Raw genomic sequence first — 15,741 nt, 5'->3', positions numbered from 1 at the left:
TATATTACACTGTCACCCAAACAAAGAGCCTCCTAATTTCTATCTCCAGGCTAGTCAACCTCACTAAATGGCATCATCATTCACCCAGGCATTGAAGCCAAAACTGTGGGAGTTAAACTTGAATCTTCCCTTTCTTACATCCCTAACCATATATAAATGAAGTACCAACTAAATAGGTATAATATTCAACATAAATCTATAGAAAGTATTCTATATGGTTAACTAAACATGAATCTGGCTATAGTATAATATAATGTGATGCTATAATTGTATCCCATTTTTATTACTCTGTACAAAGATAAAACATGGTTAATTTTGTAGTTCTCAAATTCATTTACTCTGTTTTTTTCTTTTCCTCCCCCATCCCATTTTTTACATTATATTTTGCTTGATTTTAAAAAAAACAGATTTCAATCTAACTCATGGCAATTCTCCTACATCAGTCTTCTGACTGCTGGGATTAAAGGCAAGAAATACCATGCCTAGCTTTATTTTTTAAGAACAGGAAAACAACAACAAGAAAACAAAACACCTAACAACAATACATGTCATCAAAAGACTTACAAATAAAGTATTTAAGACTGAAAGTACAGGAGTTTCTAATTTGTTTTAAATTTAATTTTTGAACATTTCTCTAGAACAGTTAAAATTAGACCTATTTCATGCCAGATACTACAGAAATACTACTTTCTTCATTCAGTCAACCAGTGAGTCCTCCTATATATATTAACTTTCAGCCTACCAAGTCTTACATTTTTCATGCTTATTCATATTTTTTAAAAGAAATCTGTGAAATCTATTAGCAGCTACCCCGTAGCCCTTTTCAGCTGAGATAACTGAAGTCAAGCTGGTGAGCTGGCTTGGCAGTAACGGTGCTGCAGACAAGCCTGACCTGAGGTCGATCCCTGGAAGCCATGCAGTAGAAGCAAAGAACTGAGTCCTGAAAATGATCCTCCAATCACTATGCAAGACTGTGCCATGGCATGGACCCCGATAGATACATGTATCACATATAAATACATAAATAAATAGTTATTCTTTGTGGCTGAATACCACTAACATTATCATATCACAAAGTGCTTAGAATACTTTAGAGAATTCTGAGTTGATATAAATTCTCTGCCTTAATTCTCAAGAAAATCCTACAGCTTCTTAGTCTTTCTGCATTCTTCTTTTCATGGACCTCTTTTTTGTCAGACATTGTCCTTTTCTAATTCTGTCTGCACTCTATCAGCTCTGCTGGTGATACAGCTTGACCAATAAACCTGTGAGGGCATCTAGCTCTCCTCCAGCCTCTGCTACTTCAAAAAGGCACCAGTGTAAGTGTAAGAGGCTCTGCCTGCCGACTGCCCAGCTTTCTGTGCAAGCATAATGCTTCAGATTAAAAGTATTGGAGCAAAAGTATTAAAAGTATCTGCAATCCCAGAACTCAGGAGGAAGGCTAAGCAAAACCACTGGAGGCTCAAGGCCAACGTGGGCTACGTATAAGACCTTGTCTCAAAAAACGAAACAACACAACAACAACAACAAAAACAAAAACAAAAAAACAACCTATACTTAACCACCAATTAAGTATAACACAAAACCAAGTATCATTACCACAGCAACCTACTGATATGGACTATTAATACATTCAAATAACTTCTAAATGAATAATGGGGCAATGTGCTAAACTTAAACCACAGTTCTATAAGATTTTATGATATATAGCTATAATAAAAATTTTATATTCATTTCAAACTGTTAGAGGGAGAGACTTCAAAGCTTTTATAAAATGTTGAAGGCAGAAATGAGCTTACACAGAACATAATTTGTTCAGGCCACGAGAGCCCTCTGTGCACAATGCCACCCAAGATAGTTTAGTCCATAAAATACTGACTGAAGACCATAATCAAACTGATATGCTAAGAGGAAGTGAGGAAGAACTTGGTCTCTGCATTGCACTAGAACTATGGATGGCTGGGCTTAGCGCATCTCCTGTCGCACGCACGCACGCACGCACGCACCCTGTTGCTCACCAAGTGACATGGATCCGAGCTGTTTGTTAACCACAGAAGAGGGAGAATCTGAAACAAAAATGAGATTTCAACTTAAAAGTAAGCAGCAGAAAACTGCACAGCAATGTCATGATAATCTCTAAGCTCAAGAAACAAATGTATAAGGATGGGGAAGAGAAGTAAGTACTGTGGTGTGTTTTCCAAGCAGTGAGTAAGCAGGGCCATGTGCTTAAAAGTGTTATTCCAGGCAAGCATTTAGCAATCATGAGGATGAGTTGAGAAAACAATTACTCTACTTCCATGCACATACCTTTAATCAAATTCATCTAGCACAGATATCAGGTGCCAGATAGATAATTAGAAACAGGGTATTTCCTCTAAACAGAAGATACTCTGCCTTTCTGAAGTTCCCTCACCAGCTCTTAAGATGGCTTTCAAAGCATGAAATGAGATGTTCACTGGACAGTGGGAGATGCTGTGTGCTGTACCATGAGCTGAAGGAATCAGCATGTTTAACAACAAAAAGTGGTTTGTAGGGAAAACAGTCAATGAGTTAAATACCTTTAAAGAAACATGTAACTTTAAAAACTCTATGGTACATTGTGCATAATGAAACTATACTCTGTGAAAGCTTAGGCTTCTTTCTAGAGGTACCTGGTTGGAAAAGAAAAGCAAGAAGAAAGCTTAATGGTCTGTGTTTTCTGCTTTGACTTCAAACAGTACAACTTTATTTTGCTCTTTTGGGTACATATGGTCTTCATGTGAGAATTTATTTCATTACTGGGTTCTAGTTTTTAGAAAACACTGGACTAAAGGACTGAAATGAAAAGAGTATTTGCCTTGTGTTAGCAAGTCTTAATTCTGATAATCACATTTTTAGACAGCCCATGGATATGGTACCTTAACAAAATGTTAAAGTAAGTTACACATCCTTTGTCTACGAAACAAACAAACAAACAAAAAACAAAACTGAAAATGCTACAAAATCCAAAATGTTTTTGTCAGTGCTGCTGACACAACACAAGTGGAAAATTTCACCGCTAACCTATGATAGAATGCAGTCAGAATATAGACAGATTCGCTAAAAGTACTGCATAAAATTATCTCTGATGTTTGCATCAAATGTACAGAAAGCACAAATGAATTTCCCACTTAGCCCTGAGTACTTCCCCTTGACATCTTATTAGGTATATGCAAATATTCCCCACACGTGCTGCTCCTGATCCCAAGCATTTGTAGACAGACAAAGGATACCTAACATAGAGAGGCCCTAGTGCCCCAGGAGAGCTCCAGCAAAAGGGGACAGTGTGGGTAACAAACACGGCTTCACGTCAAATGTGAAAGTAATTCCTAATTTCTAAGATCCTTTGCCCTGGTTCTTAGTGAATGGTGTTAGCGAGGATGTCTCACTGCACCAGCTATGTTCATAACGACATTTCATTTCCTCCATACAGATGTTAAAGTAAAGATCACCCTGAGCTGAGTAGGTAAAGGAAGCTTCCCAATGGAGCCTGGTTTCATACCAAATCACATCATTTAATTACTTCCATTGTGGTCTGAAGCCTGCTGGCAGCACCATTTCTATTAACCTCAGGTCTTCCATCTTCTAGTACGTATCACAGCAGTCTGCTCAGAGAAGTTGATAAACCCTGACATTATTCTAAAGTCTGAAACTTTTATTCATCCTTACCTATCATCTCTTCACCATAATATTTGATTAAGGGTCTTTACTACACAAAAAGGAAAGTGGGAACGGCGGTGTTTATTGGTTCCTTAATCTACCATACTTTCCTCTTTAAAATAATTTCTCACTGACTCATTTTAGATCTAACATTGCCACCTGCATTATTTTGAAAAACAGGCAATTAAGTCATTAGAAATAATGTTACACCTTTCAAAGCAAAACAAAAACAAGTCAATTAATTAAACATTGGAAAACACTCCTTAAGAGTCTTTCATAAAATACAGTTCATCCCTCTGGGTTCATCACATATTTCCCTGTGTTCTCCTTTAATAATTAAAATCTCCAAGACATCTCTAAGGCCACTAAGACATGCACTTTATAAATATTGGTTTTCTACATTATGGAATGCCTAAGTCTTCATGAAGTAAAATGTGTCTTGTTCTTTCAATAAAACTTAGAAAGTACCACTAAAAAACACACCAATGAAGATCTTCAATGCTATTGCCTCCACAAAATGTGCTTCAGTCTTACAGTATTTAAAATAATGAAGCTTCCATTACATCAACAACAAAGCCCCTTCATCAGCTAAAACACTTTCACTGTACTGTTTTAGCCTGTAACAATTACATATTTCTAAGAATTACTTGTTATTCTTACATCCTTAAAATTTTTCAGATTACATTTTTATTATTTTGTGTGCTTGTCTATTGTGTGTGGATGTGCACATGTTACAGCTAGCTCTTACATGGAAGTTAAAAGACAACTTGTGGGAGTCAATTCTCTTCACCATGTGGGTCCTCAAGACTGAACTCCAGCTGTCAAGCTTGGCATCGGGGCCTTTACCCACTGAGCCATCTTGCTGGCCCAACATCTTTTAAGGCTAATGTTTACGACTCTTTGGATTTTGCATTTACTTTATTTACAATCTTGGGAACAGGCAACTCCTTTTAGAATTATTATTTTCCTGTAACATAAATATGTCAAATAACATGCTTTTCTAATACTAAGTGTTCATAAATGCCTATAACTCCAGTTACAGAAATACTTCCACATATTAACACAATAACTAACAGAATAAATAACAACAACAAAAATAGAAGAAGCTTAAACTCATTGCTACAACTGTTTGTATATTCTACTCCATATTTGTGTGAAATATTTCAGAAGGCATCATTACAAAAGAAAAATCAGAATATATGCTCCACTACTAAAAGCAATACGGTAAGTCAACACATTTAAAGTATTTTAAATGGTACTATTTTAAAGGTAGATATAAATGTTAAGCAACAGTTCATTCGGTACTAAGCTCAATGTATACAGTAGTCATTTACTGTGTATTTCTTCCAAATTTGTAGTTTGGTACTGAGAAAACCCTTCAGTCCTTTAACACCAGAATTTTAATTTTTTTAAATTGTAGAAAAACAAAAAATTATAATCTAATATATAACAAGACTTCTTTAGCCATATTTCCCGGGTTTGAATGGCTTTTCACTCATTCATACTGTAACCCTGGGCAAGCTATTTCAATTGTCTTAAGTCTCATTTCTAATTCTATAAAAAGGGATGCAGTATTCTTTTAATGAGCTCATCCTTATAAGCTATGTAATATATAGGGAAGAGTCAGTTCATGTAACTATTTTTCAGAGCTATAGTATTGACTGAAAAAGAATGATGTAAAATTATCTTCAACCTAAGGAATATATGTTCATTTAACTATAGTTTAAAATCCTAAGATTCACTACTGTTTTCCTTAGGACTCTAACACTTAAGGTAATCGACAAAGGCTTCCAGAATTGGGTCAGAATCATGCCTGATTTATCAGAGGACGAGGCTGAAACATGAACCAGGGCATCCATCTCAGAAGTACCACACTGGCTGTCATTGGGAGCACTGTCGGGAGGCGGACGGGAAATAGGGTCTGCTTGCACAGGACATGTTGAGTGCTGATTTTTTCCAATATGGCTCAGTTTTGAAAAGCCCTTTTTTCAAAAATAATCATCAATGTTTTATACCCTTCTGGGGTATAAAAGTTATTTTTTTTTCCAATTGGCAAAACCGTGCCATAAAGCGAAAAAACAGTTCCTACCTGACCCTCTCTAGGCTGGCTCCATGCTCCAGTGGGGCTCTGTGGTGGTTGGGCCAGTACCAGTAGAATCCACAGGGTGTTGTCACTCTGAGCAGGAGCCAGCAACCCATGACTTCAGGGACCTGAAATGGAAAAAAGACCTGGGCTTTAAATTAGCTATATACTGAATGCCTTTGTTGCAGTTATTCAGGGCATTCATTTGATAAATGTCCAAGCAGCTCATTCAGAATCCTCAATGCTGTCTACCTTAAATGGTCTTGATATGAAGACATTCTGAAGAAGTAAAACACACTATAATTAAGATGGTACTCGCTTACAAGTATCAAGAACTATATATTTATCTATGCATCTCTGTTAACTGGGATAGATGACACTATCTAAATATCTATTATAAATAAGATGGTACTCTCTCATGAGTATTAAAAACTATATATACACATTACCTATCCCATCTCTATGCCATCTGTTATGTGGCATAGGCTACAGTACTTAAATAAACTGGTAACTGGGAAACTCACAGACAATAGCCAAATGAACTGCCCAAGGCTCATCTGTAAGGTAAGGAACAAGAATTCAACTAGTCTCAGACCCAGATAATAATGCGATAAAGAAAAAAAGCTTTCTTTTTATGACTAAAGCAAAGGTGCCTCCAAACCTGACTGAGTTTTCTTCCCAGTACCCACACAGTGGAACTGATTCCTTGCAAGTTATCCTCTGACCTACACACATATGCTGTAGCACACCTCCACCCTCCAGATAGATAAATATAATTAAAAAATAATCGGCCTGGCTATTGGTGGCACATGCCTGTAATCTCAGTACTCAGAAGGATAAGGCTTGAACAGCAAATTCTACAACAGCTTGAGCTAGATAGCAAAACCATATCTCAAACAAAAAAAAAAAATCACAAACAAAAAAACCAAACTTCATGACTCTAATTCCAACAGTCAAGGAGAAGAGACAAGAGATGACAAGTTTAAGAACACCTGGGGATACAGTGAGATCCTATCTCAAAACACTGTCAACAACATCATCATCATCATCATCATCATCATCACGGACTTATTATACGTTATGTTGCATTTCTGAAGAGCTTAGAAAATGAGTTATAATATAATCTCTAAATGATTTACAGTATACTTCCTGAATTATGGACAAAAATGTACTTCAAACTATAACAGGAGAGAGAATTCAGGGGTAAAGAGCGCTTGCTGCTCTTGCAAAGGGCTGCAGTTGGGTTCTCAGCATCCATATGGTGGTTCACAACCCTCTGCAACGCTAGTTCCTGGGGCTCTAATGTCCTCTTTTGGCTTCCAACAGCACTGCAGCATATTGTACACATATGAAGGCAAAATACTCATATACATAAAAATAAACACATCTTTTAAAAACTAAAACAAAAATATCTTAAAGTAATATATTCTAAAATTAAAAACTGGATTTTTAAATTTAGCTCTGAAGGATTATCATTTGCAGTTGTCAAAACTTTTTTGGGGGGCCTGGAGGGATGGCTCAGTGGTTAAGAGTATATACCACTTTTACAGAAGACACAAGTTCGGTTCCCATCACCCCGGTTGGGTGGCTCACAATCACCTCAAACTCCAGTTCATATTCTATTTCAGAGATGAGGAGCTACAGGTTAGCATGAAGAGCAAGTTAAATCACATCAGTTTTACTTTTACATGGGCGGGGGGGGGGGGGTCTGGCACCTTAGTCCTGTACAAACACCTGCACACATGTACACATACCCACACACAGACACAAACACACATATAATTGAAAATAATAAAAATAAATCTTGAAGAAACTCTACATTTAGAGTAGGTTGGTTCATATTCTATTTCAGAGATGAGGAGCTACAGGTTAGCATGAAGAGCAAGCTAAATCACATCAGTTTTACTTTTACATCTGAGTGGTTGGCTTTTTTTCCCCCTCCTGTGACCCTGAGAATCAAACAGCTTCCCCTAGACAATTCAATCACTGCTAGATTTCCAGTCCACTTGCAGATTTTAAATCAGAACTTCCACATAAAACTCTGATGAAAGCTTTACAGCTGAGCCATCTTGCCCTCAATAAAAGAGAAAACCATGACTTAAACATCTTGTTTAACCTTTGTTAAGAAACCCTTGTTTTCTTGTGGCACTGCAGGACCAAATCCAGGGCCTTAGGCACACTAAGCACTTGCCTTACCACTAAGCTATGTCCCAAGCTCTAACTCTTTTATATGACTTATTTTAAACAATAATTTAAAAGTGGTTGACATTAGTGTTTCAGAATAATGCAAGAAATATTGCCAGGTGTGGTGGTGCATGCCTTTAATCACAGCACTTGGGAGGCAGAGGCAGGCGGATCTCTGAGTTTGAGGCTAGCCTGGTCTAGACAGTTCCAGGACAGTCAGGACTAAAGAGAGAAATCCTATCGAGAGAGAGAGAGAGAGAGAGAGAGAGAGAGAGAGAGAGAGAGAGAGAGAGAGAGAAGAAAGTAAAAGAGGGAGAGAGAGAAAGAGAGAAAGGAAAAGGAAAGAAAAAGAAAAGAAAGATTGACAATTAATATATAATATGAATATATAATATTTCACTGTGATTATCAGTAAATACTATCTGGCTCCTTCCCATCCGATCCCACTAAACTTGTAGATTATTATTTCTGCAAAGTGACTTGTTCTCAACTTTCATTTAGAAACTAGGTATTGTTGGTTCATTCTATATTTTGCCTTTCACAGAATTCTCTTGAGTCCTATGTTTTAAAAAGAGGATAGAATATGTCAGTCAATGAAATAATTCAGAAACTTTCTACTTTTACAATTTCTTGATTGTAAGTCATGTATCTTTTGAACACCTTATATCTAAGAAATTTAAATAAGTGGAAAGACAATGGAAGTATCATTTGTTGGCAGTATCATAACTTATCTTAAATGTTCTTTATTATCATTACATCTGTACGTATGGTACATGTGTAAGTTTGGGCAAACATAGCACAGCACACAGTAGGTCAGAGGATAACTTTCAGGAGTCAGCTCTCCCCTTCCACAGTGGGATCTAGGATTTAAACTCAGGTCATCAGGCTTCCATGGCCAGCTCCTTTACCCACTGAACCATCTGCTGGCCCCTTATAATTTATTGATACGCAAAACATATCACGAAAAAAATACCTTTTATGTATAAGAAACTAACAAACTAAAATCAAATATACTAATTTTGGTACCTTCGTCAAAACGGAACAAGCCTTGGTTTTATGACTTTAAAAAAACCACATTTACTTCACTTTCTGACTCTAACCTTGGGCCTTCAACATTTTCATTGTGATTTTCTGCTCCCTGATAAGGAAAGCACACGTGATACGTCATAGGCACAGTCAGCACAGCTAACCACTGCAGGTTCTTGTTTTAGACAACCTCACAAGGACTTTAGGTTCTACAGCACAAAGGCCTGGAAGTTCACCTGGGAACAGACCATGTGTGGATCCTGGTGTTTTCCTGACCTTCCCAATATAGAGGAAAGCAACCATCAGCAGGGTTCAGGACTGGCTAGCATTGGTAGAGGCCATACTATAACAAAGCCCATGACCACATGTCAAATGCATGACCATTCCGAGTGCTTCCAAGCACTGTCCCCAGAAAAGAAACAATAAAGTTAATTTTGGAACCTTCCTTTTTTTTTTTTTTTTTAAGATTTATTTATTATGTATACAGTGTTCTGCCTGCATGTACGCTGTGCACCAAAAAAAGGCACCAGATCTCACTATGGATGGTTGTGAGCCACCATGTGGGTGCTGGGAATTGAACTCAGGACCTCTGGAAGAACAGCCAGTGCTCTTAACCAACTGAGCCATCTCTCTAGCCCCACAATTTTGGCACTTTTCTATCCTGATAGTAGAGATATCTATTATGAGAAAAAAGGATTAATTCCTGTTAATACACACACAAAAATGCATTTAATAGTTAAATATAAAGGTTTTTTAAATGTTTATTTTATGTGTGTGGTGTTTTGTCTACATGTATTTATGTGTACCACATGCATGCCTGGTGTCTGTGAAGGCAAGAAGAGGGTGTCATTTCCCCAGGAACTGGAGTTATAAACAGTTGTGAGCCACCATATGGGTGCTTGGAATTGAACCTGGGTCCTCTGCAAGCAAAGCCAGTCTTTTAATCACTGAGCATTTCTCCAGCCACTAAGATAAGGTTTTAATAATTGTTAGTTAATTAAAAATTATCTTTTTGCTATATTTCATAATTTCCCTTCTACATTTTTATAACATATATTTTGAAATGAAGAATTTTGCCTTAAGCCAACTCATCTTTTCTCATAATCAAAGTTTATTTAATTGACAAAGAAAACAGACCTTATCAGTTGCCTTTTATTAACAGTTTACAAGGCTTTTAGTTACTAATAACATTTCTAGCACAGCGTTAGATAAAAGTAGCACTAGCAAATGAACACAGGGCATGCTACAGATTAAAATTTATAAGGGGGTTGGGAATGTAGCGGCGTAGTTGGTAGAGGGCATGCATGAAGCCCTGGGTTCAGTCTCCAGAACTATATAAACTGGGCATGGTGGCACACTCTTATAATGCCACCATCTTAGAGATAGACACAGGAGGATTGGAAACTCAAGTTCATCTTCGGCTATATAGAAAGTTTGAGGCCCACCTGAGCAACAAAAGACTATTACCCAAGAACAAAACAAACAAACAAACAAACAAACAAAAAACTGACCAAGGTGCCTTACTTATATGAACACTATGATAAACAAATAAGATACACAAAAAATACCTCCCTTTAAGGTGAGGAGATTATTGTACACTGAGATAGACCTAAGGACTTCAAATACTGGATCCTGTGGGCCTTAGAGAGCCAAGAAAATTGTTTAATAAAAAAGAAAAGAGAATGTTTCTCAACTTCACAATTGGTAAGCTCAAGCTCCTTAATGAATACCACCAGTAGTAAATCGGCCTCCAAACTTAGGTACAAGTTAATTCAAGTGATACTGAGAGATGAGAGGACAGCATTCTATTGTTTCAGAAAACCCATATAATCCCTTTACATTTGTTTCTGAGACAGGGTATCACTGTGCATCCCTGGTTTGCCTGGAACTTTCTATGTAGACCAGGCTGGCCTTGAACTATCTGCCTGCCTCTGCCTCCTGAGTGCTGGGGTTAAAGGCGTGCGCTGTCACACCTGACACCACTCTCAAATTTTTGACTCAAAGAACCTGCTTCAATTTTCAAATTTTTGGAACTTTACATGAAAGGTAAAAAAGCCTCAACTTCCTTTTCTAACACTCACAATGTGCTTTCTTCCTCATAGAGGTTTGCTTCCTATCAAAATTCACTTTACTATTTGATTTGTTACTGCTAAGTTGAGTATCTTAAAATATCTATGTCTAGAAGGGGCTGGCGAAATGACCCAGCTGGCAAAGTGACTGCCTCCAGCCTAACAATGGGAATTCACTCCTCAGAATCAACACAGTGGGAAGAGAACTGAGTCTCACAAGTTTTCATCTGTCTTCCACGTGTATGCTCCTGGCATGCTTGCATGTGTGTAAGTGTGCACAGGCACACATGTGAGATTAATAAAAGTAAAAGGACATTATATATATCCAGACACTTTATTTCCCTTTTTATTGGTTTTGTTGCATGACTCCTTTTTGCTTTAAAAACATTCTGGGCTATAGTGCTGTATGGAACATGAATTCATAGTAAATTGTTTTATTAATGTATGCCATTATTGTAATCTTGTTAGAGTTTCTTCTTTTAAGTATAAGAAAAGATCTCCCCCACAGGAAAAAAAAATCAGAGAATTTTGGCCTTTCTATCAATGTAGCATGGAATAATAACAAATCAAGTCCCCCAAATTTGTTTCAAATACCACATGTATATTATAGAGGCTTAAATTTATTATATTTACAACATTATTAACAAATGTGCTATGGTTACCATTGCTGGAACAGATATTTATAGAGCAGAGGCTGACTAATTCTACCCATAAATGGTACAGATTAATTCCAAGTAGTTAAATCAGAGTTTTCAAAGTAATTAACACCCAAACTCATTACTCCTTAGGGTGGCAAAGCAAAATATATCAAAGTATTATAAATTCATTAGTGTGAGAATTTAGGCACATTTTTTTGTTCCCTGATGAACATTTTAACACCTACTATAATACCTACACAGTAAGATATATAGTACCTACTACTCATCTTGATAAACATTTAAAGTATCTTTTCTTATTCTCAAGAAGTGTTAAAGGAATTGAAGTGTTAATATATTATAAAGTGGCATGGACCATTATGATATATTATCAGAATTTGATAGCTTAAGAACAGGAAACTGAAATCATAAAGTACTTTCCTGCCCTATATAAGGAAGTTGATTATAGCAGTGATAAGAAAATGCTGAAAAAAATCAAATAATAACACAAGGGAATGATTGAGCAAGCATGCTAGTATGGCCAAATACTTACTAGGTCCATTTAAAAATATTGGTTAACTACAGACTTTAAAAAAAGAAGTCTATAAACATAGGTTCATTTTGGCAAATAGGAAATTTCTACAAAAATATCAAAGCAAGCAGGAAATTCAGTAGATTTATTAGAAAAAAGTTCAACAGCTTTAAAAGTATAAACAGTTTTACAGTAAGATAAAGCACGGTTGTATATTCACGCCTCTGGTTGATGCTCCTGTCAACCGGCCCTCTAGTAGCAGACCCTGAACACCACTCTATTGCCAGGAAGGGAAGGAAACACTGCAAGCACATTAGGTCCTCATCTGAATGAGAGGGAACACTGTACTACACAGGCAGTATTAGAAAGCAACTGGAGACGCTGCTTGAGCACACTTGACATCAACAACCTGAAGCTCGAGGGTCCCGTGAAGAGCCCTCAGGAGGAGACTGATCGGAAGTGGAAGTGCAAGGCTGACGCTGGGCCTGTTCTAACTCTTGCTGCCTCTGCTGCTCAGCCTTCTTAAGCCTCAGTTGCTGCAGGCGCTTACGGAGCAAAGCTATCTCAGGCCCCCTTAAAAATTCTGACACAGACAGGAGAAGAAAGAAGAGAGTAACACAACCTAAAACAGTGCAAAGTTGATTATACACTTGAAAAGGGAAAAGATCAAATAAGACACAGCTCAAAGAGGAATACCAAAAACACATTACTGATAAAAATAGTCATTAAATTACGAGACAAGACTATACACATACAACCAAATGTTTCTCTTTAATTTGGATGAATTAGATACATAATTTCTACAAATATCCAAGTAACCAAATTAATGAAAATAAAGTCCTCCACACTATTTTACTTTATTTTATGGTACTTTACTACAAATTATGATACTACGGATTGAATATAGGGCCTAAGCACATATTTGAACACTGCACTATACACTTAGCCTGTAAAATTCTAAATTAAACATTCCATTTTTCATCATTTTCTTTTCTTTATACAGAAAATAACACAGAAATGATAGCTATAAAATATTAATTTAAATAATCTAAACAAAAATTAAGTTACTTTTACTAATTTCAATAAAATAAATAATTAAAATTCAATAAAAGGAGTAAAAAGTTATGTATTTAAAAACAATTCTTAGAATTCATTAGATCTTTTAAAAATGCAAGTTGTATGTCATAACCTTAAAAATGTTCCTTTTTATGTTGGAATTGTCATTTATCTTTTGTATTTTATTTCAAAAAGATTTATACAACATTTTATTAATCTTTTCTGAGGAAATGATCCAGGTGAAAAGAAAAATTCCATGCAATTCTGCAAAGAGGCAGTTTTATACCTATTACATATGAGGTTTCGGGGACAATAAAACATTGAGCAAGCTAATCCTTCCCCTACGGAGTTTACATTCTGGGGGAAAAACAGGCATCTGTGTCTACACCAACACACACAGAGATGTATGCATGTATGCCTCCCGGGTAACTGCTACACAAACTAGTACAGAAGGCCTGGAAGACAGACGAAAGGGAGACTGCTGGTTTGTGACCAGCCCTCAGGAGAGTCTTCTACGGTGCTGCAGTAAGCTACACGGCTATTCTGAGGGAGCTGTTCCTGCAGGTGGAAAGGGCAAGGGGAATGCTCAGCGGAAATGTGGGAGATGGGAGGGATACAGGCAGCATATTTGCTAATGTCTAGACAGAATGCAAAAGGTTGGGCCTAGGTACAGGGAAAAGCAGCTGTCATTTGCTACAGTGAAGAACAAAGAAAGAACAATTCATCCTGAAAAGAACGAATAGCCGTCCAAGTGGAGAAGGTAACCAGAGATTGAGGTCAGAGTCAAGAATCCCTAACAGAAATTTGGATGTCACTGATAACGAAACCTTAAGGCCCCTGACAAAAGATAGGAACTGAGCCCTGGGGAACTTTAATATTAAGAGGAAGACTAGAAGAAGCCAGGGGTAGGGCAGGCACAACTGAGGGACCAAAGTACTGTAGGTAAAGTGATGACAGTGTGTCTACAAGGATGGAGGAAGCCAATGTGTCCGTGTTTCTAATACATTCCTGAAAAGGCCGCTGGCTGAGACCTTCGTACTCTGTAAGTCAACCACAGCACTGATGAGAGCTGTTGTGTGTACTAAGATGAGGCCGAGAAGGCGGCAGCAGGTTCACCAAGGGAGGGCAGTCAAAGAGAAACAGAAAGCACATACAGGCTGCAGAGTACGGAATGTCAGTAGAGGGGGACGTTAGATGGGGTGAGGAGGAAAAGAAAAGGGGAACTTTGTGTGTTTTAACCGGGGAGGAAGTTTGTGCTGCTAGAATACAAATTGAGAAGGAAAATACAATACATGAAACGAAGTAGGCGAGTGCGGAGGCCCATAAAGGTTTCCTAGTGAGATCTGAGCTTGCTTTACCCGGCAGGGCTGCACTAGAAGATTGCTTGACCATGTGCATGGTTACTAGGTGATTGGAAGGGTCTGCACTGGGCTGTGCTAGGGGGAGGTCTTTTGCTCCACCCCTTGGCATTCCTATAAATAGCCCTTTAGAAGAGACAGAGGGGACAGTAGATAAGGATCCAGGCCCTCCCGAGGCTATCTTGTGTTTCTATCTGTCTCTCTCCCCTCTGTCCTTCTATCTAATAATATCTCTTATCCCTCACTCCTCAAGAGTACCCTGTTGTAAAATGTGGGAGCCGGTCTCTCAGCTGGGCTCCCACAGGTGAGTGCAGGACAGGTATCCTTTAACAAATCAAGGACATGAAGAAAAATTAGCTTTTAGTAATGGAAGCACATACAATTCCTCTCAGTAATACTTACAACAAATTACATTCTAGCCTCTCATGCAAATTTTTTGTTGTTGTTTGGGGAATCAAGGAAACGAGTCATAAATATCTTATTACTGTGGCTCCTGTTTATAAAGATTGTCTTCAACCTGCTAATTAAGAATTAATGAACAATTCATCTTGAGTGAGATAATCCAGACCCAGAAAGACAAATAAATACTAAGTATGCATTCTCTTGGATGTGCATATTAGGTGTTAAGTCAATGATAAGCAAACTACAAGCAACAGAACCTGGAGGTTAGGTATATAGTAAGGGACTAGAAGGGATGGTTAGATCTCCCCAGGAAGGGGAAATAGAATATATAGTTATGGATGAAAGGGACTGGAATGGATAAAAAGGGCATGAGGAGGGAAGATGGGATAAAGGAGGGACTATGGTGAGAGACAGCTAAAATTAAGGGCCATTTGAGTGGTAGTATGGAACCTAATACAGTAGAAGCTTCCTAAAATATATACATATTATATATGTATATCTATCTATCTATCTATCTATCTATCTATCTATCTACACACATATATTGTCTTCATACATATATGAAGACAATCTAAACAAATTTATCACATAACAGAGGATACAGAGCCCCAACTGGACATCTCTTGTCAACAAATGAAGTTTCTAGTACTGGGATTGGGTTACATCTAATTGAGTTGTTGGCCAAAGGGGTTCCATGGGACTGCCAAACAGCCCGGGC

General features: G+C 37.5%; 1 protein-coding gene across 3 annotated transcripts in view; it reads right to left on the bottom strand.

Moving 5' to 3' along the window:
- Positions 1–15,741, bottom strand: part of Dcaf6 (DDB1 and CUL4 associated factor 6) — a 116,569-nt gene that overhangs the window by 38,868 nt on the left and 61,960 nt on the right. Inside the window, exon 12 of one of the 3 annotated variants that reach the window (XM_059280544.1) lies at positions 2,007–2,066. The exons of 1 other annotated variant lie outside the window; for it this stretch is intronic. In XM_059280544.1, the coding sequence (XP_059136527.1) occupies positions 2,007–2,066 (60 nt within the window). The remainder of the gene's footprint in view (positions 1–2,006; positions 2,067–15,741) is intronic. One more of the 3 variants, XM_059280545.1, reaches the window with a different exon arrangement.

This window comes from Peromyscus eremicus, chromosome 15, assembly GCF_949786415.1.
Source record: "Peromyscus eremicus chromosome 15, PerEre_H2_v1, whole genome shotgun sequence".
Taxonomy (NCBI): domain Eukaryota; kingdom Metazoa; phylum Chordata; class Mammalia; order Rodentia; family Cricetidae; genus Peromyscus; species Peromyscus eremicus.
This window is presented reverse-complemented; position numbering and strand designations above follow the sequence as displayed.